General features: G+C 32.6%; 10 protein-coding genes across 10 annotated transcripts; 6 read left to right on the top strand and 4 right to left on the bottom strand.

Annotated features, from left to right (window-relative positions):
• The first annotated feature begins 205 nt into the window (after window positions 1-205).
• LOC141388421 (histone H3) lies at window positions 206-616 on the top strand. The gene has a single exon (XM_073958332.1). The coding sequence runs from the start codon at window positions 206-208 to the stop codon at window positions 614-616; it is 411 nt and encodes a 136-aa protein (XP_073814433.1).
• A 2,176-nt stretch (window positions 617-2,792) lies between these two features.
• On the top strand, window positions 2,793-3,470 carry LOC141388470 (histone H1-like). The gene has a single exon (XM_073958383.1). The coding sequence runs from the start codon at window positions 2,793-2,795 to the stop codon at window positions 3,468-3,470; it is 678 nt and encodes a 225-aa protein (XP_073814484.1).
• Window positions 3,471-4,513: 1,043 nt separating this feature from the next.
• Window positions 4,514-4,901, bottom strand: LOC141388423 (histone H2B). Its single transcript, XM_073958335.1, has one exon. It carries the CDS (start codon window positions 4,886-4,888, stop codon window positions 4,514-4,516), a length of 375 nt encoding a protein of 124 aa, XP_073814436.1. The 5' UTR covers window positions 4,889-4,901.
• Window positions 4,902-5,168: 267 nt separating this feature from the next.
• Window positions 5,169-5,543, top strand: LOC141388424 (histone H2A). The gene has a single exon (XM_073958336.1). The coding sequence runs from the start codon at window positions 5,169-5,171 to the stop codon at window positions 5,541-5,543; it is 375 nt and encodes a 124-aa protein (XP_073814437.1).
• Window positions 5,544-8,034: 2,491 nt separating this feature from the next.
• LOC141388454 (histone H4) lies at window positions 8,035-8,346 on the bottom strand. Its single transcript, XM_073958368.1, has one exon. The coding sequence runs from the start codon at window positions 8,344-8,346 to the stop codon at window positions 8,035-8,037; it is 312 nt and encodes a 103-aa protein (XP_073814469.1).
• A 321-nt stretch (window positions 8,347-8,667) lies between these two features.
• LOC141388452 (histone H3) lies at window positions 8,668-9,078 on the top strand. The gene has a single exon (XM_073958366.1). It carries the CDS (start codon window positions 8,668-8,670, stop codon window positions 9,076-9,078), a length of 411 nt encoding a protein of 136 aa, XP_073814467.1.
• A 2,176-nt stretch (window positions 9,079-11,254) lies between these two features.
• Window positions 11,255-11,932, top strand: LOC141388451 (histone H1-like). The gene has a single exon (XM_073958365.1). It carries the CDS (start codon window positions 11,255-11,257, stop codon window positions 11,930-11,932), a length of 678 nt encoding a protein of 225 aa, XP_073814466.1.
• A 1,043-nt stretch (window positions 11,933-12,975) lies between these two features.
• Window positions 12,976-13,845, bottom strand: LOC141388456 (histone H2B). The gene is made up of 2 exons (XM_073958370.1): window positions 13,810-13,845; window positions 12,976-13,356 (listed from the first exon to the last, which is right to left on the bottom strand). Exon 2 carries the CDS (start codon window positions 13,348-13,350, stop codon window positions 12,976-12,978), a length of 375 nt encoding a protein of 124 aa, XP_073814471.1. The 5' UTR covers window positions 13,351-13,356; window positions 13,810-13,845.
• On the top strand, window positions 13,631-14,005 carry LOC141388453 (histone H2A). The gene has a single exon (XM_073958367.1). The coding sequence runs from the start codon at window positions 13,631-13,633 to the stop codon at window positions 14,003-14,005; it is 375 nt and encodes a 124-aa protein (XP_073814468.1).
• Window positions 14,006-16,493: 2,488 nt separating this feature from the next.
• LOC141388455 (histone H4) lies at window positions 16,494-16,805 on the bottom strand. The gene has a single exon (XM_073958369.1). It carries the CDS (start codon window positions 16,803-16,805, stop codon window positions 16,494-16,496), a length of 312 nt encoding a protein of 103 aa, XP_073814470.1.
• Window positions 16,806-17,691: the final 886 nt, after the last annotated feature.

Raw genomic sequence — 17,691 nt, 5'->3', positions numbered from 1 at the left:
TTAATGGAATACACATGTATTTGTGTATGTGTTAGTACACATTTTGGGCGCGCACAGCTGTCTTTACTGGTTTACCCACCCCTAATCATAGCCGCCTCTTCGAAATTTTCTATAAATACCGCTATATGGATGGATGGCACAGTTATTACAGTGTTAACAGTGTTTGTGTGCATACCTAAGTGAAGTGAAAAAACTAAAGTGAAAAATGGCTCGTACTAAGCAAACTGCCCGTAAATCAACTGGTGGAAAGGCTCCTCGTAAGCAATTGGCCACTAAAGCTGCTCGTAAGAGTGCCCCAGCCACCGGCGGCGTCAAGAAGCCTCATCGTTTCCGTCCTGGTACTGTTGCCTTGCGTGAAATCCGTCGTTACCAGAAGAGTACTGAATTGTTGATCCGCAAATTGCCCTTCCAACGTTTGGTTCGTGAAATTGCTCAAGATTTCAAAACTGATTTGCGTTTCCAGAGCTCTGCTGTTATGGCCTTGCAAGAAGCCAGTGAAGCATACTTGGTTGGTCTTTTCGAAGATACTAACTTGTGCGCCATCCATGCTAAGCGTGTCACCATCATGCCTAAAGATATTCAATTGGCCAGACGTATCCGTGGAGAACGTGCTTAAATTCTTGACGTTTTAAAAACATATTTTTTACAACAAAACAATCGGTCCTTTTCAGGACCACAAAATATTTATAAAAAAGAGATTATTTTTTCATCAAACTATTTATCATTTTTAACATTTTAAATAAATAAATATTTTTCTTTGTGTTTATTTCATTTTTGAGGCTGATTTTAGGAATATTTTAAAATTTTCTTGTATGAGTCATATTTGACGGCGTCAGTAAAAATTTCCCATTAGAAGACACATTTTATTCTTCTTCTTGAAAAAAATATAATATTACAATTTTCCCTTTCAAAGACACATTTCTGCTTCTTAAAAAAGTATTGAAATTTGCTTCTATAGGAAATTTTTGACGGCGTCAGTAAAATTATTCAATTAAATATTTTGTTCTTCTTCTTGACACAAAAAACAAAAATTATGTTATAATTTTTCCCTAAAAAGACATTTTATTCTTCTTCTTGAACAAACTTATTGAAATTTCCTTCTATATGTCATTTTTGACGGCGTCAGTAAAATTTTCCCATTGAAATGCACATTTGTGTTCTTCTTCTTCTTCCTTTTCTATGTGTATTTTTGATGGCGTCAGTAATATTTTCCTATTAAAGTATACATTTATTCTTCTTCTTTCTTTTCTATTGGTCTTTTTGACGCCGTCCGTCCATATTAATTTCTTCTTTAAAGACAATGTTTTTTCTTCTTCTTATTTTCTTCATAACAAATATTTGTTCTATTGAACTTGTTTTTGTGTGTATACTAATGTCCACAAGGCATATGTTCACTAAATTTGGCGCGAAATGTTCTCTGCAATAATGCTCTCATTATTTCTCACTCAATATGGTTGAAATTTTTTGGCGGCAAATGCTCTCTGTTTTGTTTTATTTTTCTTTTCAGATAATGATGAATGAAATATGCAATTTTTTTCTTTTCAGCAATATATATTTTTTAATTTAGTAAAATTTTAGGATAATTTTGTAAAATTATAATTTTTTTGAAAATATTAATCAAAAATTTTATCACATAGAGATGGCGAATATTTCTTGGCCATTTGAAAGGCGTAATACTGCATTTTAGAAAAAAAATTTCTTTTAAGAAAATTGTTTAAATCTTGTATTATTTTTACAAAATTGTCATAGAAAAGGGATTTATTTATTTTATTATATACATTTTTGCAAAAAATATCCAAATTTTTAACGAAATCTTGAAAAAAGTACGTGCGAAAAACTTCAGTAATTCTATATGGTTTTTTCCTTGATATGTACTAGCAAAGGAAGAATTATTTTTGGAGAATATTTTTTGTAAAAATTGATGAAATTTTTACTAAATTTTAACGAAAATGCCCTCATATTTTATTAAAAAGTAATTTTTGAGCGATTTTCATATAATTTAGCAAAAATATTTCAATTTTCAAAAATATTACCTTTGACAGTGAATGTTTGTCCATAGGTGGTATACGGTAATGGGAAGATTTTTTTAACTTTTCCAAAGAAATAACTACTTTTTATGAATAATGTTATAATTTGGTGTAAATATACAGATTCTGAAATGTTTTTTAAGAAATTTTTATAAAACTTAATTAGATTTGAGCTTTTAAATTTCTTTGAAGAAAAACTTTTCTTCATTGAAAATATGCCAACAAGAGGATTTCTGCCGTCTTGGACCACATAAAGATTTTGAATTTTTTTCACAGTGAAAATGTGAAATTTGTTAATATTTTAATTTTATCCTAAAGTAAACATATCAGGCTTTATTCTCAAACAGAATTTGGAAAAATATTTTTGAAAAAATTCATAATTTTTTCAAATTTAGTTACAAATTTGTGATTACATTTTTACAATCTGTGAAGTTAAACGCTTATAACTTTTAAACGGATAAAGGAAATTACACCAAATTTTCGTTAAAATATGGCCTGATATCTATACAAGAAATGTGTAAAATATCTTTTATAAAAATATTCAAAGATTCTTCAGAAAAATTAAATTTCTACGAAAACTTTTGTAAAAAATTAAACACGCTTCCACACAATATTTCGAAAAATATAGCTATTGACTACTATGCACTTCTCATCTTTTCAATGTACCTACCATTTTTAAAAATTGCCAATAACAATTTAATAGTACACATAAATTTGTGAGTGTATTTGTGTTACAGTGAAATATAAACATAAAAGTGAATAATCATGTCTGACGCCGCCGTTGTTGAAGCCACCGCCTCCCCAGTTGCCGCTGTTGAGAAAAAGGCACCAAAGAAGGCCGCAGCCAAAGCAAAGAAACCATCAGCTGCCCCTACTCATCCACCAACCCAACAAATGGTTGACGCCGCCATCAAAACATTGAAGGAACGTGGTGGTTCATCATTGCCCGCCATCAAGAAATATTTGGCCAGCACCTACAAGGTTGATGCCCAAAAATTGGCTCCTTTCATCAAGAAATATTTGAAGAGCGCTGTTGCCAGTGGAAAATTGATCCAAACTAAAGGTAAGGGTGCTTCTGGTTCATTCAAATTGTCCGCCTCGGCTTCCAAGGAACCCAAAGCAAAGACTGCTGAAAAGAAGAAGAAGGCCCCAGCTGCTGAGAAGAAGAAGAAGGCTGCCCCTAAAAAGGCCGCCGGTGAAAAGAAAACCGCTGCCAAGAAGCCATCTGCCGCCAAAAAGACCGCTGAGAAGAAGAAGGCTGACAAAACAAAGGCTAAGGCTGCCAAGAAAACCGGTACAGTTAAGGCTAAACCAGCAAAAACCGCCGCTAAAGCATCTGCCACCAAACCAAAGGCACCCAAGGCAAAAACAGCAGCTGCTAAACCCAAAAAAGCCGCCGCACCAAAGAAGCCAGCTGCCAAGAAAGCCGCCGCCAAGAAGTAATTTTTCCCAGAAAGATTACTTGTTGACAACATTTTTCGATATTCGAAAGCATAATATCTAACAGCCCTTTTCAGGGCTACAAATTAAATTCAAAAAGAGAAAATCTTTACTTCAAACTATTTATTATTACTACTATTTATTGTTTTATTACCTAAATAAATAAGAAAAATACACACGTGTCTGATTTTAGGAAAAATATTACCCTCACTAATTACTTTTCCTATTAGGTAATTAACATTGAGCCTGTTTTATTATGGGCATTCCACAAAATAACACCACAAACGGATTAAAATTTTAGTCCGGGTCATAAAATAAATGTGACTAATTTTTGTTTGTCTAATTATGGTCATTTTCATCTAATTTCATATTTTAGGAATTTTCCATTTAATATTCAAAAATGATAATTTTTTCTCTTTGCAAAAATTGTTTGCTGGGTAAAAGGAGATTATTTTAATCAGGAATGTTTTTCTATTCTAATGAAGTTATGTTGCAACTCTATTTTATTTCTCTTTCTATTTTCCCCTAATTCTATTTTTTCCATTGAAAGAAGTCCCGTTAATTTTTGCGCCACCACCAAAAATTTCCCCTTAAAAATGTTCGCGCTTCATATTTGGCATTGGCGTAGTGAAGTGTTACAGGCAAAATGCTTATACATGCTTGTTGTTCGTTTATACATTTTCGATATTGGTGGTGACTGCCGACGGCAATACAAAGTAACATCGCACAAGCACACACACACATACCCATACAGTGGATGGCGTGTTGTTGTACACACATAGAGTAGCCAAGCAAGCAAAAAAGCAATATGAACCACGGCAAAACAAGAATTGACGGCGTCATTTAGTAAATACATGGGAAAATATTATTTTTGCTAGAATTTGAGGAATTTTAAAATTATTTTGGTAAGTTTCTTTATTAAAAAATGTAAATAATGGAAAATAAGTGTTTCGACAAAAATTTGATCTCTTTTAAAATGTTTTTTGTGGCCCTGAAAAGGGCCTTTTATGGTAGAATTTCGACGAATTGATGAAAAATCAAGGCATTTACTTGGAGCTGGTGTATTTAGTAACAGCCTTGGTACCTTCAGAGACAGCGTGCTTAGCCAATTCACCGGGCAACAATAGACGGACAGCAGTTTGGATTTCCCGACTGGTGATGGTAGAGCGCTTGTTGTAGTGGGCCAAACGAGAGGCTTCGGCGGCAATACGTTCGAAGATGTCATTCACGAAACTGTTCATGATGCTCATGGCCTTTGACGAAATACCAGTATCAGGATGGACTTGCTTCAACACTTTGTAAATGTAGATAGCGTAACTCTCCTTACGCTTGGTACGTCTCTTCGACTTATCGCCCTTGGTGATGTTCTTTTGGGCTTTGCCGGCCTTCTTTGCTGCTTTACCACTGGTTTTTGGAGGCATTTTTCACTTTTAATTTTTTGAATCACACAAACACTTTTAACACTGTTCACAAATGATAAAAACCCAGTACCCAAACAGAATATTTCAAGCATTATGTGCTCAAATGTTTCAGGTAGTCGCAGTTGCTGTGTGGAATAGTGGCCAAACAACCCCAGTTTTCGATGTGTGTGTATTAAATGAGCGAGAGAAAAGTATAAATACTAGGGGTTCAAGTGAGTAACGGCATCATTCTGTGTTTTTTCAGTGCTAAGTGAAGTGTTCAAAAAAATATTAAGTGAAAATGTCTGGTCGTGGTAAAGGTGGCAAAGTTAAGGGAAAGGCAAAGTCCCGTTCAAATCGTGCTGGTCTTCAATTCCCCGTCGGTCGTATTCATCGTTTGTTGCGCAAAGGCAACTATGCTGAACGTGTTGGTGCCGGTGCTCCAGTATATTTAGCCGCCGTCATGGAATATTTGGCTGCTGAAGTTTTGGAATTGGCTGGTAATGCTGCCCGTGACAACAAGAAGACTCGTATCATTCCCCGTCACTTGCAATTGGCCATCCGCAACGACGAAGAATTGAACAAATTGCTGTCCGGCGTCACTATTGCTCAAGGTGGTGTATTGCCAAACATCCAAGCTGTTCTCTTGCCCAAGAAGACCGAAAAGAAAGCCTAAATTATCTCGAAAGGTATTATGGAAAAAATACAGACCATCGTATAAGAAGAAGAAAAATCCATACAAAATTCAACCAATCCGTCCTTTTCAGGACGACAAAATATATTTAAAAAGAGAAAAAATCTATTCAAACTATTAATTTTCATTATTTACATTTTATAGGAAAAGAATAAAAATGACCAAAATTTTAATATTTACATTTTATAGGGAAAAAATAAAAATTCCCAAAAAATGATATTTTTCTTAATCGGCGACAACCCTTGATTATTTTGCAAATGACATTTTTTCTTTCATATTTCCTTAGAAAATATGTTCGTTTGTTGTAACTGTTTTTCATTTCTACCCCCCTCAGCAGAATTGTGTTTGTTTTATGTCGCTTTAGTTTTTCACAGAAATAGCGAGACAGATAGAGAGACAGAGAAAGAGAGAGAGCGAAAAAGAGATCATTCGTCTCATCGATGATGTTCGCGCCAATATTCCTTAATCGATGTTCCCGCCAATGTTCGTTCATCGTAAGTTGACGATGTCTGTTATGAATGTGTGTGTGTGGTGTTGTGTGTTTGTTAGTTAGAATAACCAAATGCCTTTACTTACGTTGACGATGATGATGGCCGTTGTTAATGTTGTTGTTGTGGTTGTTAGAGTAGTAAATTATTGGGAAAAAGACTTCTGCCGCCGCGAATTTTGAGGAGAAAAAAGTAACTGTATTTGGAAAGGAAAAAATGCAGAAATGTGCGATTTTGGTGATGTTGTCAGAGCATAGAGTTAGTAATAGAGTGATGACAACATGAAGTGCGCACGGAAAAATTTTTATTTTCAAAGGGAAAAAAGTAGAGTTGTGGAAATAAATTGAGGATCATTGTTAGAAAATAACCAAAATACATAAAATAGAAGAAAAATATGTGATTTTTGTGGACATTTAAGAAAGAAATAAATTATTTTTAGTGAAAAATAAGAAGAAGAAGAAGAAGAAGAAGAAGAAGAAGAAAATTTTCAATGATTTCAACATAAAGTAAAAGAATTTATGTGATTTTTGGGACGTTTGAGAGAAAAAATAAAATATTTTTAGTGAAACATAGGAAGAAGAAGAAGAACTTTTTTAATAATTTCAACATAAAGTAAAAGAAATTTAGAAAATTATGTGATTTTTTTTGGTAATTTAAGGAAATGTGATTTAGTGAAACAAGAAGAAGAAGAAAATTTTCAATAATTTCAACATTAAGTGAGAGAAATTTAGAAAATTATGTGATTTTTTGGACATTTAAGAAAAAAATATTTTTTTAGGGAAACATAAGGAGAAGAAGAAGAAAATTCTCAATAATTTCAACATAAAGTGAGAGAAATTTAGAAAATTATGTGATTTTTTGGAGGATTATGTGATTTTTGAATAAATAAGTAAAAGATAAAATTTTTCTATGCGAGTTCATGAAATGTAAGAAGAAGAAGAAGAATTTTTCAATAATTTCAACATAAAGTGGGAGAAATTTAGAAAATTATGTGATTTTTTGGAGGATTAAGTAAAAGATAAAATATTTTTATATGAAATCATGAAACATAAGAAGAAGAATTTTTTCATGAGCAAATTTTTGAAAAAAGAGATGCTATAAAAATTTTTTAAATATAATTTTAAGAAAAATCGCAGTAAATATTAACAAAATTCAAACTAATTTAATGAAAATTTTTTTAAAAAAGGTAATTTTCATTTTAATTTAAAAAATTTAATAACAATTTTTAATAATTTCATCACAAAATAACAAAAATTTTTACTTGAAGGAAAAAATAAGTACATAACATCGCAGTCAAAAAGATATTGTTGGCTTGGCATAGCATTGATGTGCGTTAGTTATATGAACAAACACACGCACACACCGACCGACGCTAGCGTATACACACATCGTCGTATTATCAAGCAAGCAAGCAGCTACCCTAACAACGAGAGTTGCCGGTAGAACATGTATTAGTGGAAATAAAGGAACATTTTTGTGTATTACGAAAAAGGAATGATCAGAGTTGCCGACGGTAAACATTTTTGAAGGCAAAAAAAAGAAGAAGAAGAAGAAAAAATGTTAAGAAAAAAGGTAATGATCAGAGTTGCCGACGGCTAACATTTTTGAAGGAAAAAAATGGAAAATTATTTGACGATGGAAACAAATTTATGAAAATAAAATTAAATGAGCAGAGTTGCCGAAGGCATTTATTTTTGAAGACAAAAGGGAATATTATTTGAAAAAAAAAAATATGAAATGTGGAAAATGAAAGAAAAAATAAAATGCACTGAAAAAAGTAATATGAAAGAAAATATTTTATGGTTAGTTTTATTTTTCATATATTAAGGTAAGTAGTTTTATTTTTGATATATTTTATTAATTTTTTTATGTTTTTGTAATTTTCAACAAGAAAATATCTCTTTTTAAATATTTTTTGTGGTCCTGAAAAGGACCGATTGTTTTGTTGTAAAAGAAAAATTCTCCAAATAGCGTCAAGAAAATATTTAACCGCCGAAACCGTACAAAGTACGACCTTGTCTCTTCAAAGCATAGACGACATCCATAGCAGTGACGGTTTTACGCTTAGCATGTTCGGTGTATGTAACGGCGTCACGAATAACGTTTTCCAAAAACACCTTCAGAACACCACGGGTTTCTTCGTAGATGAGGCCAGAGATACGCTTTACACCACCACGGCGAGCCAAACGTCTAATAGCTGGCTTGGTAATACCTTGGATATTATCACGTAACACTTTACGGTGACGTTTAGCGCCACCTTTTCCCAAGCCTTTGCCACCTTTACCACGACCAGTCATTTTTCACTTTTTTAAAAATCACTTAACACTTCACGAAAGCACAAGAACGAATGTTTTTTCGAAGGCTGGCGGCTTCTATTTATACAAAAATTGGCCTGTTTGACTAACCAAGAGTCTTAATGGAATACACATGTATTTGTGTATGTGTTAGTACACATTTTGGGCGCGCACAGCTGTCTTTACTGGTTTACCCACCCCTAATCATAGCCGCCTCTTCGAAATTTTCTATAAATACCGCTATATGGATGGATGGCACAGTTATTACAGTGTTAACAGTGTTTGTGTGCATACCTAAGTGAAGTGAAAAAACTAAAGTGAAAAATGGCTCGTACTAAGCAAACTGCCCGTAAATCAACTGGTGGAAAGGCTCCTCGTAAGCAATTGGCCACTAAAGCTGCTCGTAAGAGTGCCCCAGCCACCGGCGGCGTCAAGAAGCCTCATCGTTTCCGTCCTGGTACTGTTGCCTTGCGTGAAATCCGTCGTTACCAGAAGAGTACTGAATTGTTGATCCGCAAATTGCCCTTCCAACGTTTGGTTCGTGAAATTGCTCAAGATTTCAAAACTGATTTGCGTTTCCAGAGCTCTGCTGTTATGGCCTTGCAAGAAGCCAGTGAAGCATACTTGGTTGGTCTTTTCGAAGATACTAACTTGTGCGCCATCCATGCTAAGCGTGTCACCATCATGCCTAAAGATATTCAATTGGCCAGACGTATCCGTGGAGAACGTGCTTAAATTCTTGACGTTTTAAAAACATATTTTTTACAACAAAACAATCGGTCCTTTTCAGGACCACAAAATATTTATAAAAAAGAGATTATTTTTTCATCAAACTATTTATCATTTTTAACATTTTAAATAAATAAATATTTTTCTTTGTGTTTATTTCATTTTTGAGGCTGATTTTAGGAATATTTTAAAATTTTCTTGTATGAGTCATATTTGACGGCGTCAGTAAAAATTTCCCATTAGAAGACACATTTTATTCTTCTTCTTGAAAAAAATATAATATTACAATTTTCCCTTTCAAAGACACATTTCTGCTTCTTAAAAAAGTATTGAAATTTGCTTCTATAGGAAATTTTTGACGGCGTCAGTAAAATTATTCAATTAAATATTTTGTTCTTCTTCTTGACACAAAAAACAAAAATTATGTTATAATTTTTCCCTAAAAAGACATTTTATTCTTCTTCTTGAACAAACTTATTGAAATTTCCTTCTATATGTCATTTTTGACGGCGTCAGTAAAATTTTCCCATTGAAATGCACATTTGTGTTCTTCTTCTTCTTCCTTTTCTATGTGTATTTTTGATGGCGTCAGTAATATTTTCCTATTAAAGTATACATTTATTCTTCTTCTTTCTTTTCTATTGGTCTTTTTGACGCCGTCCGTCCATATTAATTTCTTCTTTAAAGACAATGTTTTTTCTTCTTCTTATTTTCTTCATAACAAATATTTGTTCTATTGAACTTGTTTTTGTGTGTATACTAATGTCCACAAGGCATATGTTCACTAAATTTGGCGCGAAATGTTCTCTGCAATAATGCTCTCATTATTTCTCACTCAATATGGTTGAAATTTTTTGGCGGCAAATGCTCTCTGTTTTGTTTTATTTTTCTTTTCAGATAATGATGAATGAAATATGCAATTTTTTTCTTTTCAGCAATATATATTTTTTAATTTAGTAAAATTTTAGGATAATTTTGTAAAATTATAATTTTTTTGAAAATATTAATCAAAAATTTTATCACATAGAGATGGCGAATATTTCTTGGCCATTTGAAAGGCGTAATACTGCATTTTAGAAAAAAAATTTCTTTTAAGAAAATTGTTTAAATCTTGTATTATTTTTACAAAATTGTCATAGAAAAGGGATTTATTTATTTTATTATATACATTTTTGCAAAAAATATCCAAATTTTTAACGAAATCTTGAAAAAAGTACGTGCGAAAAACTTCAGTAATTCTATATGGTTTTTTCCTTGATATGTACTAGCAAAGGAAGAATTATTTTTGGAGAATATTTTTTGTAAAAATTGATGAAATTTTTACTAAATTTTAACGAAAATGCCCTCATATTTTATTAAAAAGTAATTTTTGAGCGATTTTCATATAATTTAGCAAAAATATTTCAATTTTCAAAAATATTACCTTTGACAGTGAATGTTTGTCCATAGGTGGTATACGGTAATGGGAAGATTTTTTTAACTTTTCCAAAGAAATAACTACTTTTTATGAATAATGTTATAATTTGGTGTAAATATACAGATTCTGAAATGTTTTTTAAGAAATTTTTATAAAACTTAATTAGATTTGAGCTTTTAAATTTCTTTGAAGAAAAACTTTTCTTCATTGAAAATATGCCAACAAGAGGATTTCTGCCGTCTTGGACCACATAAAGATTTTGAATTTTTTTCACAGTGAAAATGTGAAATTTGTTAATATTTTAATTTTATCCTAAAGTAAACATATCAGGCTTTATTCTCAAACAGAATTTGGAAAAATATTTTTGAAAAAATTCATAATTTTTTCAAATTTAGTTACAAATTTGTGATTACATTTTTACAATCTGTGAAGTTAAACGCTTATAACTTTTAAACGGATAAAGGAAATTACACCAAATTTTCGTTAAAATATGGCCTGATATCTATACAAGAAATGTGTAAAATATCTTTTATAAAAATATTCAAAGATTCTTCAGAAAAATTAAATTTCTACGAAAACTTTTGTAAAAAATTAAACACGCTTCCACACAATATTTCGAAAAATATAGCTATTGACTACTATGCACTTCTCATCTTTTCAATGTACCTACCATTTTTAAAAATTGCCAATAACAATTTAATAGTACACATAAATTTGTGAGTGTATTTGTGTTACAGTGAAATATAAACATAAAAGTGAATAATCATGTCTGACGCCGCCGTTGTTGAAGCCACCGCCTCCCCAGTTGCCGCTGTTGAGAAAAAGGCACCAAAGAAGGCCGCAGCCAAAGCAAAGAAACCATCAGCTGCCCCTACTCATCCACCAACCCAACAAATGGTTGACGCCGCCATCAAAACATTGAAGGAACGTGGTGGTTCATCATTGCCCGCCATCAAGAAATATTTGGCCAGCACCTACAAGGTTGATGCCCAAAAATTGGCTCCTTTCATCAAGAAATATTTGAAGAGCGCTGTTGCCAGTGGAAAATTGATCCAAACTAAAGGTAAGGGTGCTTCTGGTTCATTCAAATTGTCCGCCTCGGCTTCCAAGGAACCCAAAGCAAAGACTGCTGAAAAGAAGAAGAAGGCCCCAGCTGCTGAGAAGAAGAAGAAGGCTGCCCCTAAAAAGGCCGCCGGTGAAAAGAAAACCGCTGCCAAGAAGCCATCTGCCGCCAAAAAGACCGCTGAGAAGAAGAAGGCTGACAAAACAAAGGCTAAGGCTGCCAAGAAAACCGGTACAGTTAAGGCTAAACCAGCAAAAACCGCCGCTAAAGCATCTGCCACCAAACCAAAGGCACCCAAGGCAAAAACAGCAGCTGCTAAACCCAAAAAAGCCGCCGCACCAAAGAAGCCAGCTGCCAAGAAAGCCGCCGCCAAGAAGTAATTTTTCCCAGAAAGATTACTTGTTGACAACATTTTTCGATATTCGAAAGCATAATATCTAACAGCCCTTTTCAGGGCTACAAATTAAATTCAAAAAGAGAAAATCTTTACTTCAAACTATTTATTATTACTACTATTTATTGTTTTATTACCTAAATAAATAAGAAAAATACACACGTGTCTGATTTTAGGAAAAATATTACCCTCACTAATTACTTTTCCTATTAGGTAATTAACATTGAGCCTGTTTTATTATGGGCATTCCACAAAATAACACCACAAACGGATTAAAATTTTAGTCCGGGTCATAAAATAAATGTGACTAATTTTTGTTTGTCTAATTATGGTCATTTTCATCTAATTTCATATTTTAGGAATTTTCCATTTAATATTCAAAAATGATAATTTTTTCTCTTTGCAAAAATTGTTTGCTGGGTAAAAGGAGATTATTTTAATCAGGAATGTTTTTCTATTCTAATGAAGTTATGTTGCAACTCTATTTTATTTCTCTTTCTATTTTCCCCTAATTCTATTTTTTCCATTGAAAGAAGTCCCGTTAATTTTTGCGCCACCACCAAAAATTTCCCCTTAAAAATGTTCGCGCTTCATATTTGGCATTGGCGTAGTGAAGTGTTACAGGCAAAATGCTTATACATGCTTGTTGTTCGTTTATACATTTTCGATATTGGTGGTGACTGCCGACGGCAATACAAAGTAACATCGCACAAGCACACACACACATACCCATACAGTGGATGGCGTGTTGTTGTACACACATAGAGTAGCCAAGCAAGCAAAAAAGCAATATGAACCACGGCAAAACAAGAATTGACGGCGTCATTTAGTAAATACATGGGAAAATATTATTTTTGCTAGAATTTGAGGAATTTTAAAATTATTTTGGTAAGTTTCTTTATTAAAAAATGTAAATAATGGAAAATAAGTGTTTCGACAAAAATTTGATCTCTTTTAAAATGTTTTTTGTGGCCCTGAAAAGGGCCTTTTATGGTAGAATTTCGACGAATTGATGAAAAATCAAGGCATTTACTTGGAGCTGGTGTATTTAGTAACAGCCTTGGTACCTTCAGAGACAGCGTGCTTAGCCAATTCACCGGGCAACAATAGACGGACAGCAGTTTGGATTTCCCGACTGGTGATGGTAGAGCGCTTGTTGTAGTGGGCCAAACGAGAGGCTTCGGCGGCAATACGTTCGAAGATGTCATTCACGAAACTGTTCATGATGCTCATGGCCTTTGACGAAATACCAGTATCAGGATGGACTTGCTTCAACACTTTGTAAATGTAGATAGCGTAACTCTCCTTACGCTTGGTACGTCTCTTCGATTTATCGCCCTTGGTGATGTTCTTTTGGGCTTTGCCGGCCTTCTTTGCTGCTTTACCACTGGTTTTTGGAGGCATTTTTCACTTTTAATTTTTTTAATCACACAAACACTTTTAACACTGTTCACAAATGATAAAAACCCAGTACCCAAACAGAATATTTCAAGCATTATGTGCTCAAATGTTTCAGGTAGTCGCAGTTGCTGTGTGGAATAGTGGCCAAACAACCCCAGTTTTCGATGTGTGTGTATTAAATGAGCGAGAGAAAAGTATAAATACTAGGGGTTCAAGTGAGTAACGGCATCATTCTGTGTTTTTTCAGTGCTAAGTGAAGTGTTCAAAAAAATATTAAGTGAAAATGTCTGGTCGTGGTAAAGGTGGCAAAGTTAAGGGAAAGGCAAAGTCCCGTTCAAATCGTGCTGGTCTTCAATTCCCCGTCGGTCGTATTCATCGTTTGTTGCGCAAAGGCAACTATGCTGAACGTGTTGGTGCCGGTGCTCCAGTATATTTAGCCGCCGTCATGGAATATTTGGCTGCTGAAGTTTTGGAATTGGCTGGTAATGCTGCCCGTGACAACAAGAAGACTCGTATCATTCCCCGTCACTTGCAATTGGCCATCCGCAACGACGAAGAATTGAACAAATTGCTGTCCGGCGTCACTATTGCTCAAGGTGGTGTATTGCCAAACATCCAAGCTGTTCTCTTGCCCAAGAAGACCGAAAAGAAAGCCTAAATTATCTCGAAAGGTATTATGGAAAAAATACAGACCATCGTATAAGAAGAAGAAAAATCCATACAAAATTCAACCAATCCGTCCTTTTCAGGACGACAAAATATATTTAAAAAGAGAAAAAATCTATTCAAACTATTAATTTTCATTATTTACATTTTATAGGAAAAGAATAAAAATGACCAAAATTTTAATATTTACATTTTATAGGGAAAAAATAAAAATTCCCAAAAAATGATATTTTTCTTAATCGGCGACAACCCTTGATTATTTTGCAAATGACATTTTTTCTTTCATATTTCCTTAGAAAATATGTTCGTTTGTTGTAACTGTTTTTCATTTCTACCCCCCTCAGCAGAATTGTGTTTGTTTTATGTCGCTTTAGTTTTTCACAGAAATAGCGAGACAGATAGAGAGACAGAGAAAGAGAGAGAGCGAAAAAGAGATCATTCGTCTCATCGATGATGTTCGCGCCAATATTCCTTAATCGATGTTCCCGCCAATGTTCGTTCATCGTAAGTTGACGATGTCTGTTATGAATGTGTGTGTGTGGTGTTGTGTGTTTGTTAGTTAGAATAACCAAATGCCTTTACTTACGTTGACGATGATGATGGCCGTTGTTAATGTTGTTGTTGTGGTTGTTAGAGTAGTAAATTATTGGGAAAAAGACTTCTGCCGCCGCGAATTTTGAGGAGAAAAAAGTAACTGTATTTGGAAAGGAAAAAATGCAGAAATGTGCGATTTTGGTGATGTTGTCAGAGCATAGAGTTAGTAATAGAGTGATGACAACATGAAGTGCGCACGGAAAAATTTTTATTTTCAAAGGGAAAAAAGTAGAGTTGTGGAAATAAATTGAGGATCATTGTTAGAAAATAACCAAAATACATAAAATAGAAGAAAAATATGTGATTTTTGTGGACATTTAAGAAAGAAATAAATTATTTTTAGTGAAAAATAAGAAGAAGAAGAAGAAGAAGAAGAAGAAGAAAATTTTCAATGATTTCAACATAAAGTAAAAGAATTTATGTGATTTTTGGGACGTTTGAGAGAAAAAATAAAATATTTTTAGTGAAACATAGGAAGAAGAAGAAGAACTTTTTTAATAATTTCAACATAAAGTAAAAGAAATTTAGAAAATTATGTGATTTTTTTTGGTAATTTAAGGAAATGTGATTTAGTGAAACAAGAAGAAGAAGAAAATTTTCAATAATTTCAACATTAAGTGAGAGAAATTTAGAAAATTATGTGATTTTTTGGACATTTAAGAAAAAAATATTTTTTTAGGGAAACATAAGGAGAAGAAGAAGAAAATTCTCAATAATTTCAACATAAAGTGAGAGAAATTTAGAAAATTATGTGATTTTTTGGAGGATTATGTGATTTTTGAATAAATAAGTAAAAGATAAAATTTTTCTATGCGAGTTCATGAAATGTAAGAAGAAGAAGAAGAATTTTTCAATAATTTCAACATAAAGTGGGAGAAATTTAGAAAATTATGTGATTTTTTGGAGGATTAAGTAAAAGATAAAATATTTTTATATGAAATCATGAAACATAAGAAGAAGAATTTTTTCATGAGCAAATTTTTGAAAAAAGAGATGCTATAAAAATTTTTTAAATATAATTTTAAGAAAAATCGCAGTAAATATTAACAAAATTCAAACTAATTTAATGAAAATTTTTTTAAAAAAGGTAATTTTCATTTTAATTTAAAAAATTTAATAACAATTTTTAATAATTTCATCACAAAATAACAAAAATTTTTACTTGAAGGAAAAAATAAGTACATAACATCGCAGTCAAAAAGATATTGTTGGCTTGGCATAGCATTGATGTGCGTTAGTTATATGAACAAACACACGCACACACCGACCGACGCTAGCGTATACACACATCGTCGTATTATCAAGCAAGCAAGCAGCTACCCTAACAACGAGAGTTGCCGGTAGAACATGTATTAGTGGAAATAAAGGAACATTTTTGTGTATTACGAAAAAGGAATGATCAGAGTTGCCGACGGTAAACATTTTTGAAGGCAAAAAAAAGAAGAAGAAGAAGAAAAAATGTTAAGAAAAAAGGTAATGATCAGAGTTGCCGACGGCTAACATTTTTGAAGGAAAAAAATGGAAAATTATTTGACGATGGAAACAAATTTATGAAAATAAAATTAAATGAGCAGAGTTGCCGAAGGCATTTATTTTTGAAGACAAAAGGGAATATTATTTGAAAAAAAAAAATATGAAATGTGGAAAATGAAAGAAAAAATAAAATGCACTGAAAAAAGTAATATGAAAGAAAATATTTTATGGTTAGTTTTATTTTTCATATATTAAGGTAAGTAGTTTTATTTTTGATATATTTTATTAATTTTTTTATGTTTTTGTAATTTTCAACAAGAAAATATCTCTTTTTAAATATTTTTTGTGGTCCTGAAAAGGACCGATTGTTTTGTTGTAAAAGAAAAATTCTCCAAATAGCGTCAAGAAAATATTTAACCGCCGAAACCGTACAAAGTACGACCTTGTCTCTTCAAAGCATAGACGACATCCATAGCAGTGACGGTTTTACGCTTAGCATGTTCGGTGTATGTAACGGCGTCACGAATAACGTTTTCCAAAAACACCTTCAGAACACCACGGGTTTCTTCGTAGATGAGGCCAGAGATACGCTTTACACCACCACGGCGAGCCAAACGTCTAATAGCTGGCTTGGTAATACCTTGGATATTATCACGTAACACTTTACGGTGACGTTTAGCGCCACCTTTTCCCAAGCCTTTGCCACCTTTACCACGACCAGTCATTTTTCACTTTTTTAAAAATCACTTAACACTTCACGAAAGCACAAGAACGAATGTTTTTTCGAATTTCATTTCATTTCATTTATTTTCAAAATTTCATTTTACATTTTGAATTATAAGTCTATTAATTATATAGCTTACTTCTAACGTGTTTTAACACTTATCTAGAATTACATCTTTTAGAATATATTTTTGAATTTCGTGTAAGGCCAGCCCATTCTTTCTTTTATTTGTTTTATGATATAAAGTTATTAATTCAATTCTTGTGAAAATTTTATAAAAAACACAAGTTATACTTTTACTTAAAACTAATAAAACAATAAACTACAACTAACATAAACTACTAACTAAATTAATACAACAATATTTACAATATATACATTTTATATCACCACAGTCATTGGTCAGTTCTGTATACTAGATTTTCAAAATTGTATGTTTTGTATCTTCTATGATACAAAACTAATTTCCCTGTGGAGTCAAATATTTCTCCGTTATTGTTCAAATTCAAAAGACTCATAGCCGGCATAAATCCGTTTACATCTCTTATTCTATTCAATTCGTCATTAGGTATGATTAAGTTTTTAATTATGTCATTAGTATGGAAGTTAATTCTGTTAAGGCAACTGATGGCAGTTCTTACTGCAAAATTGTCGAATCTATCTATTTTACTTTCCTTGTAAATTTTTTTAATTGAGGGGCTTATATAGTGACCCTGTGATGTCATACGCTTACCAATCCCTAGGCAATGCGCCAGTATTTTCCTTTCAAATATCCTAATGCGCTCCATTTGGTGTGATGATATTTGAGACCAAACTGGAAACGCATAGCTCATTGTAGGTCTTATGATTTGTTTGTACAAAATCAACTTAACTTTTTTACCTAGTTT

Source organism: Musca autumnalis, unplaced genomic scaffold, assembly GCF_047663935.1.
Source record: "Musca autumnalis isolate F117 unplaced genomic scaffold, ASM4766393v1 scaffold_93, whole genome shotgun sequence".
NCBI classification, from domain to species: Eukaryota; Metazoa; Arthropoda; class Insecta; order Diptera; family Muscidae; genus Musca; species Musca autumnalis.
Note: the sequence above shows the minus strand (reverse complement) of the source record. Positions and strands in the feature narration are given on the sequence as shown.

Bases quoted from the DNA above. Each gene is read 5' to 3' on its own strand.
- LOC141388452 (XM_073958366.1), top strand. From the start codon at position 8,668: ATGGCTCGTACTAAGCAAACTGCCCGTAAATCAACTGGTGGAAAGGCT.
- LOC141388421 (XM_073958332.1), top strand. From the start codon at position 206: ATGGCTCGTACTAAGCAAACTGCCCGTAAATCAACTGGTGGAAAGGCT.
- LOC141388423 (XM_073958335.1), bottom strand. From the start codon at position 4,888: ATGCCTCCAAAAACCAGTGGTAAAGCAGCAAAGAAGGCCGGCAAAGCC.
- LOC141388424 (XM_073958336.1), top strand. From the start codon at position 5,169: ATGTCTGGTCGTGGTAAAGGTGGCAAAGTTAAGGGAAAGGCAAAGTCC.
- LOC141388470 (XM_073958383.1), top strand. From the start codon at position 2,793: ATGTCTGACGCCGCCGTTGTTGAAGCCACCGCCTCCCCAGTTGCCGCT.
- LOC141388454 (XM_073958368.1), bottom strand. From the start codon at position 8,346: ATGACTGGTCGTGGTAAAGGTGGCAAAGGCTTGGGAAAAGGTGGCGCT.
- LOC141388456 (XM_073958370.1), bottom strand. From the start codon at position 13,350: ATGCCTCCAAAAACCAGTGGTAAAGCAGCAAAGAAGGCCGGCAAAGCC.
- LOC141388453 (XM_073958367.1), top strand. From the start codon at position 13,631: ATGTCTGGTCGTGGTAAAGGTGGCAAAGTTAAGGGAAAGGCAAAGTCC.
- LOC141388451 (XM_073958365.1), top strand. From the start codon at position 11,255: ATGTCTGACGCCGCCGTTGTTGAAGCCACCGCCTCCCCAGTTGCCGCT.
- LOC141388455 (XM_073958369.1), bottom strand. From the start codon at position 16,805: ATGACTGGTCGTGGTAAAGGTGGCAAAGGCTTGGGAAAAGGTGGCGCT.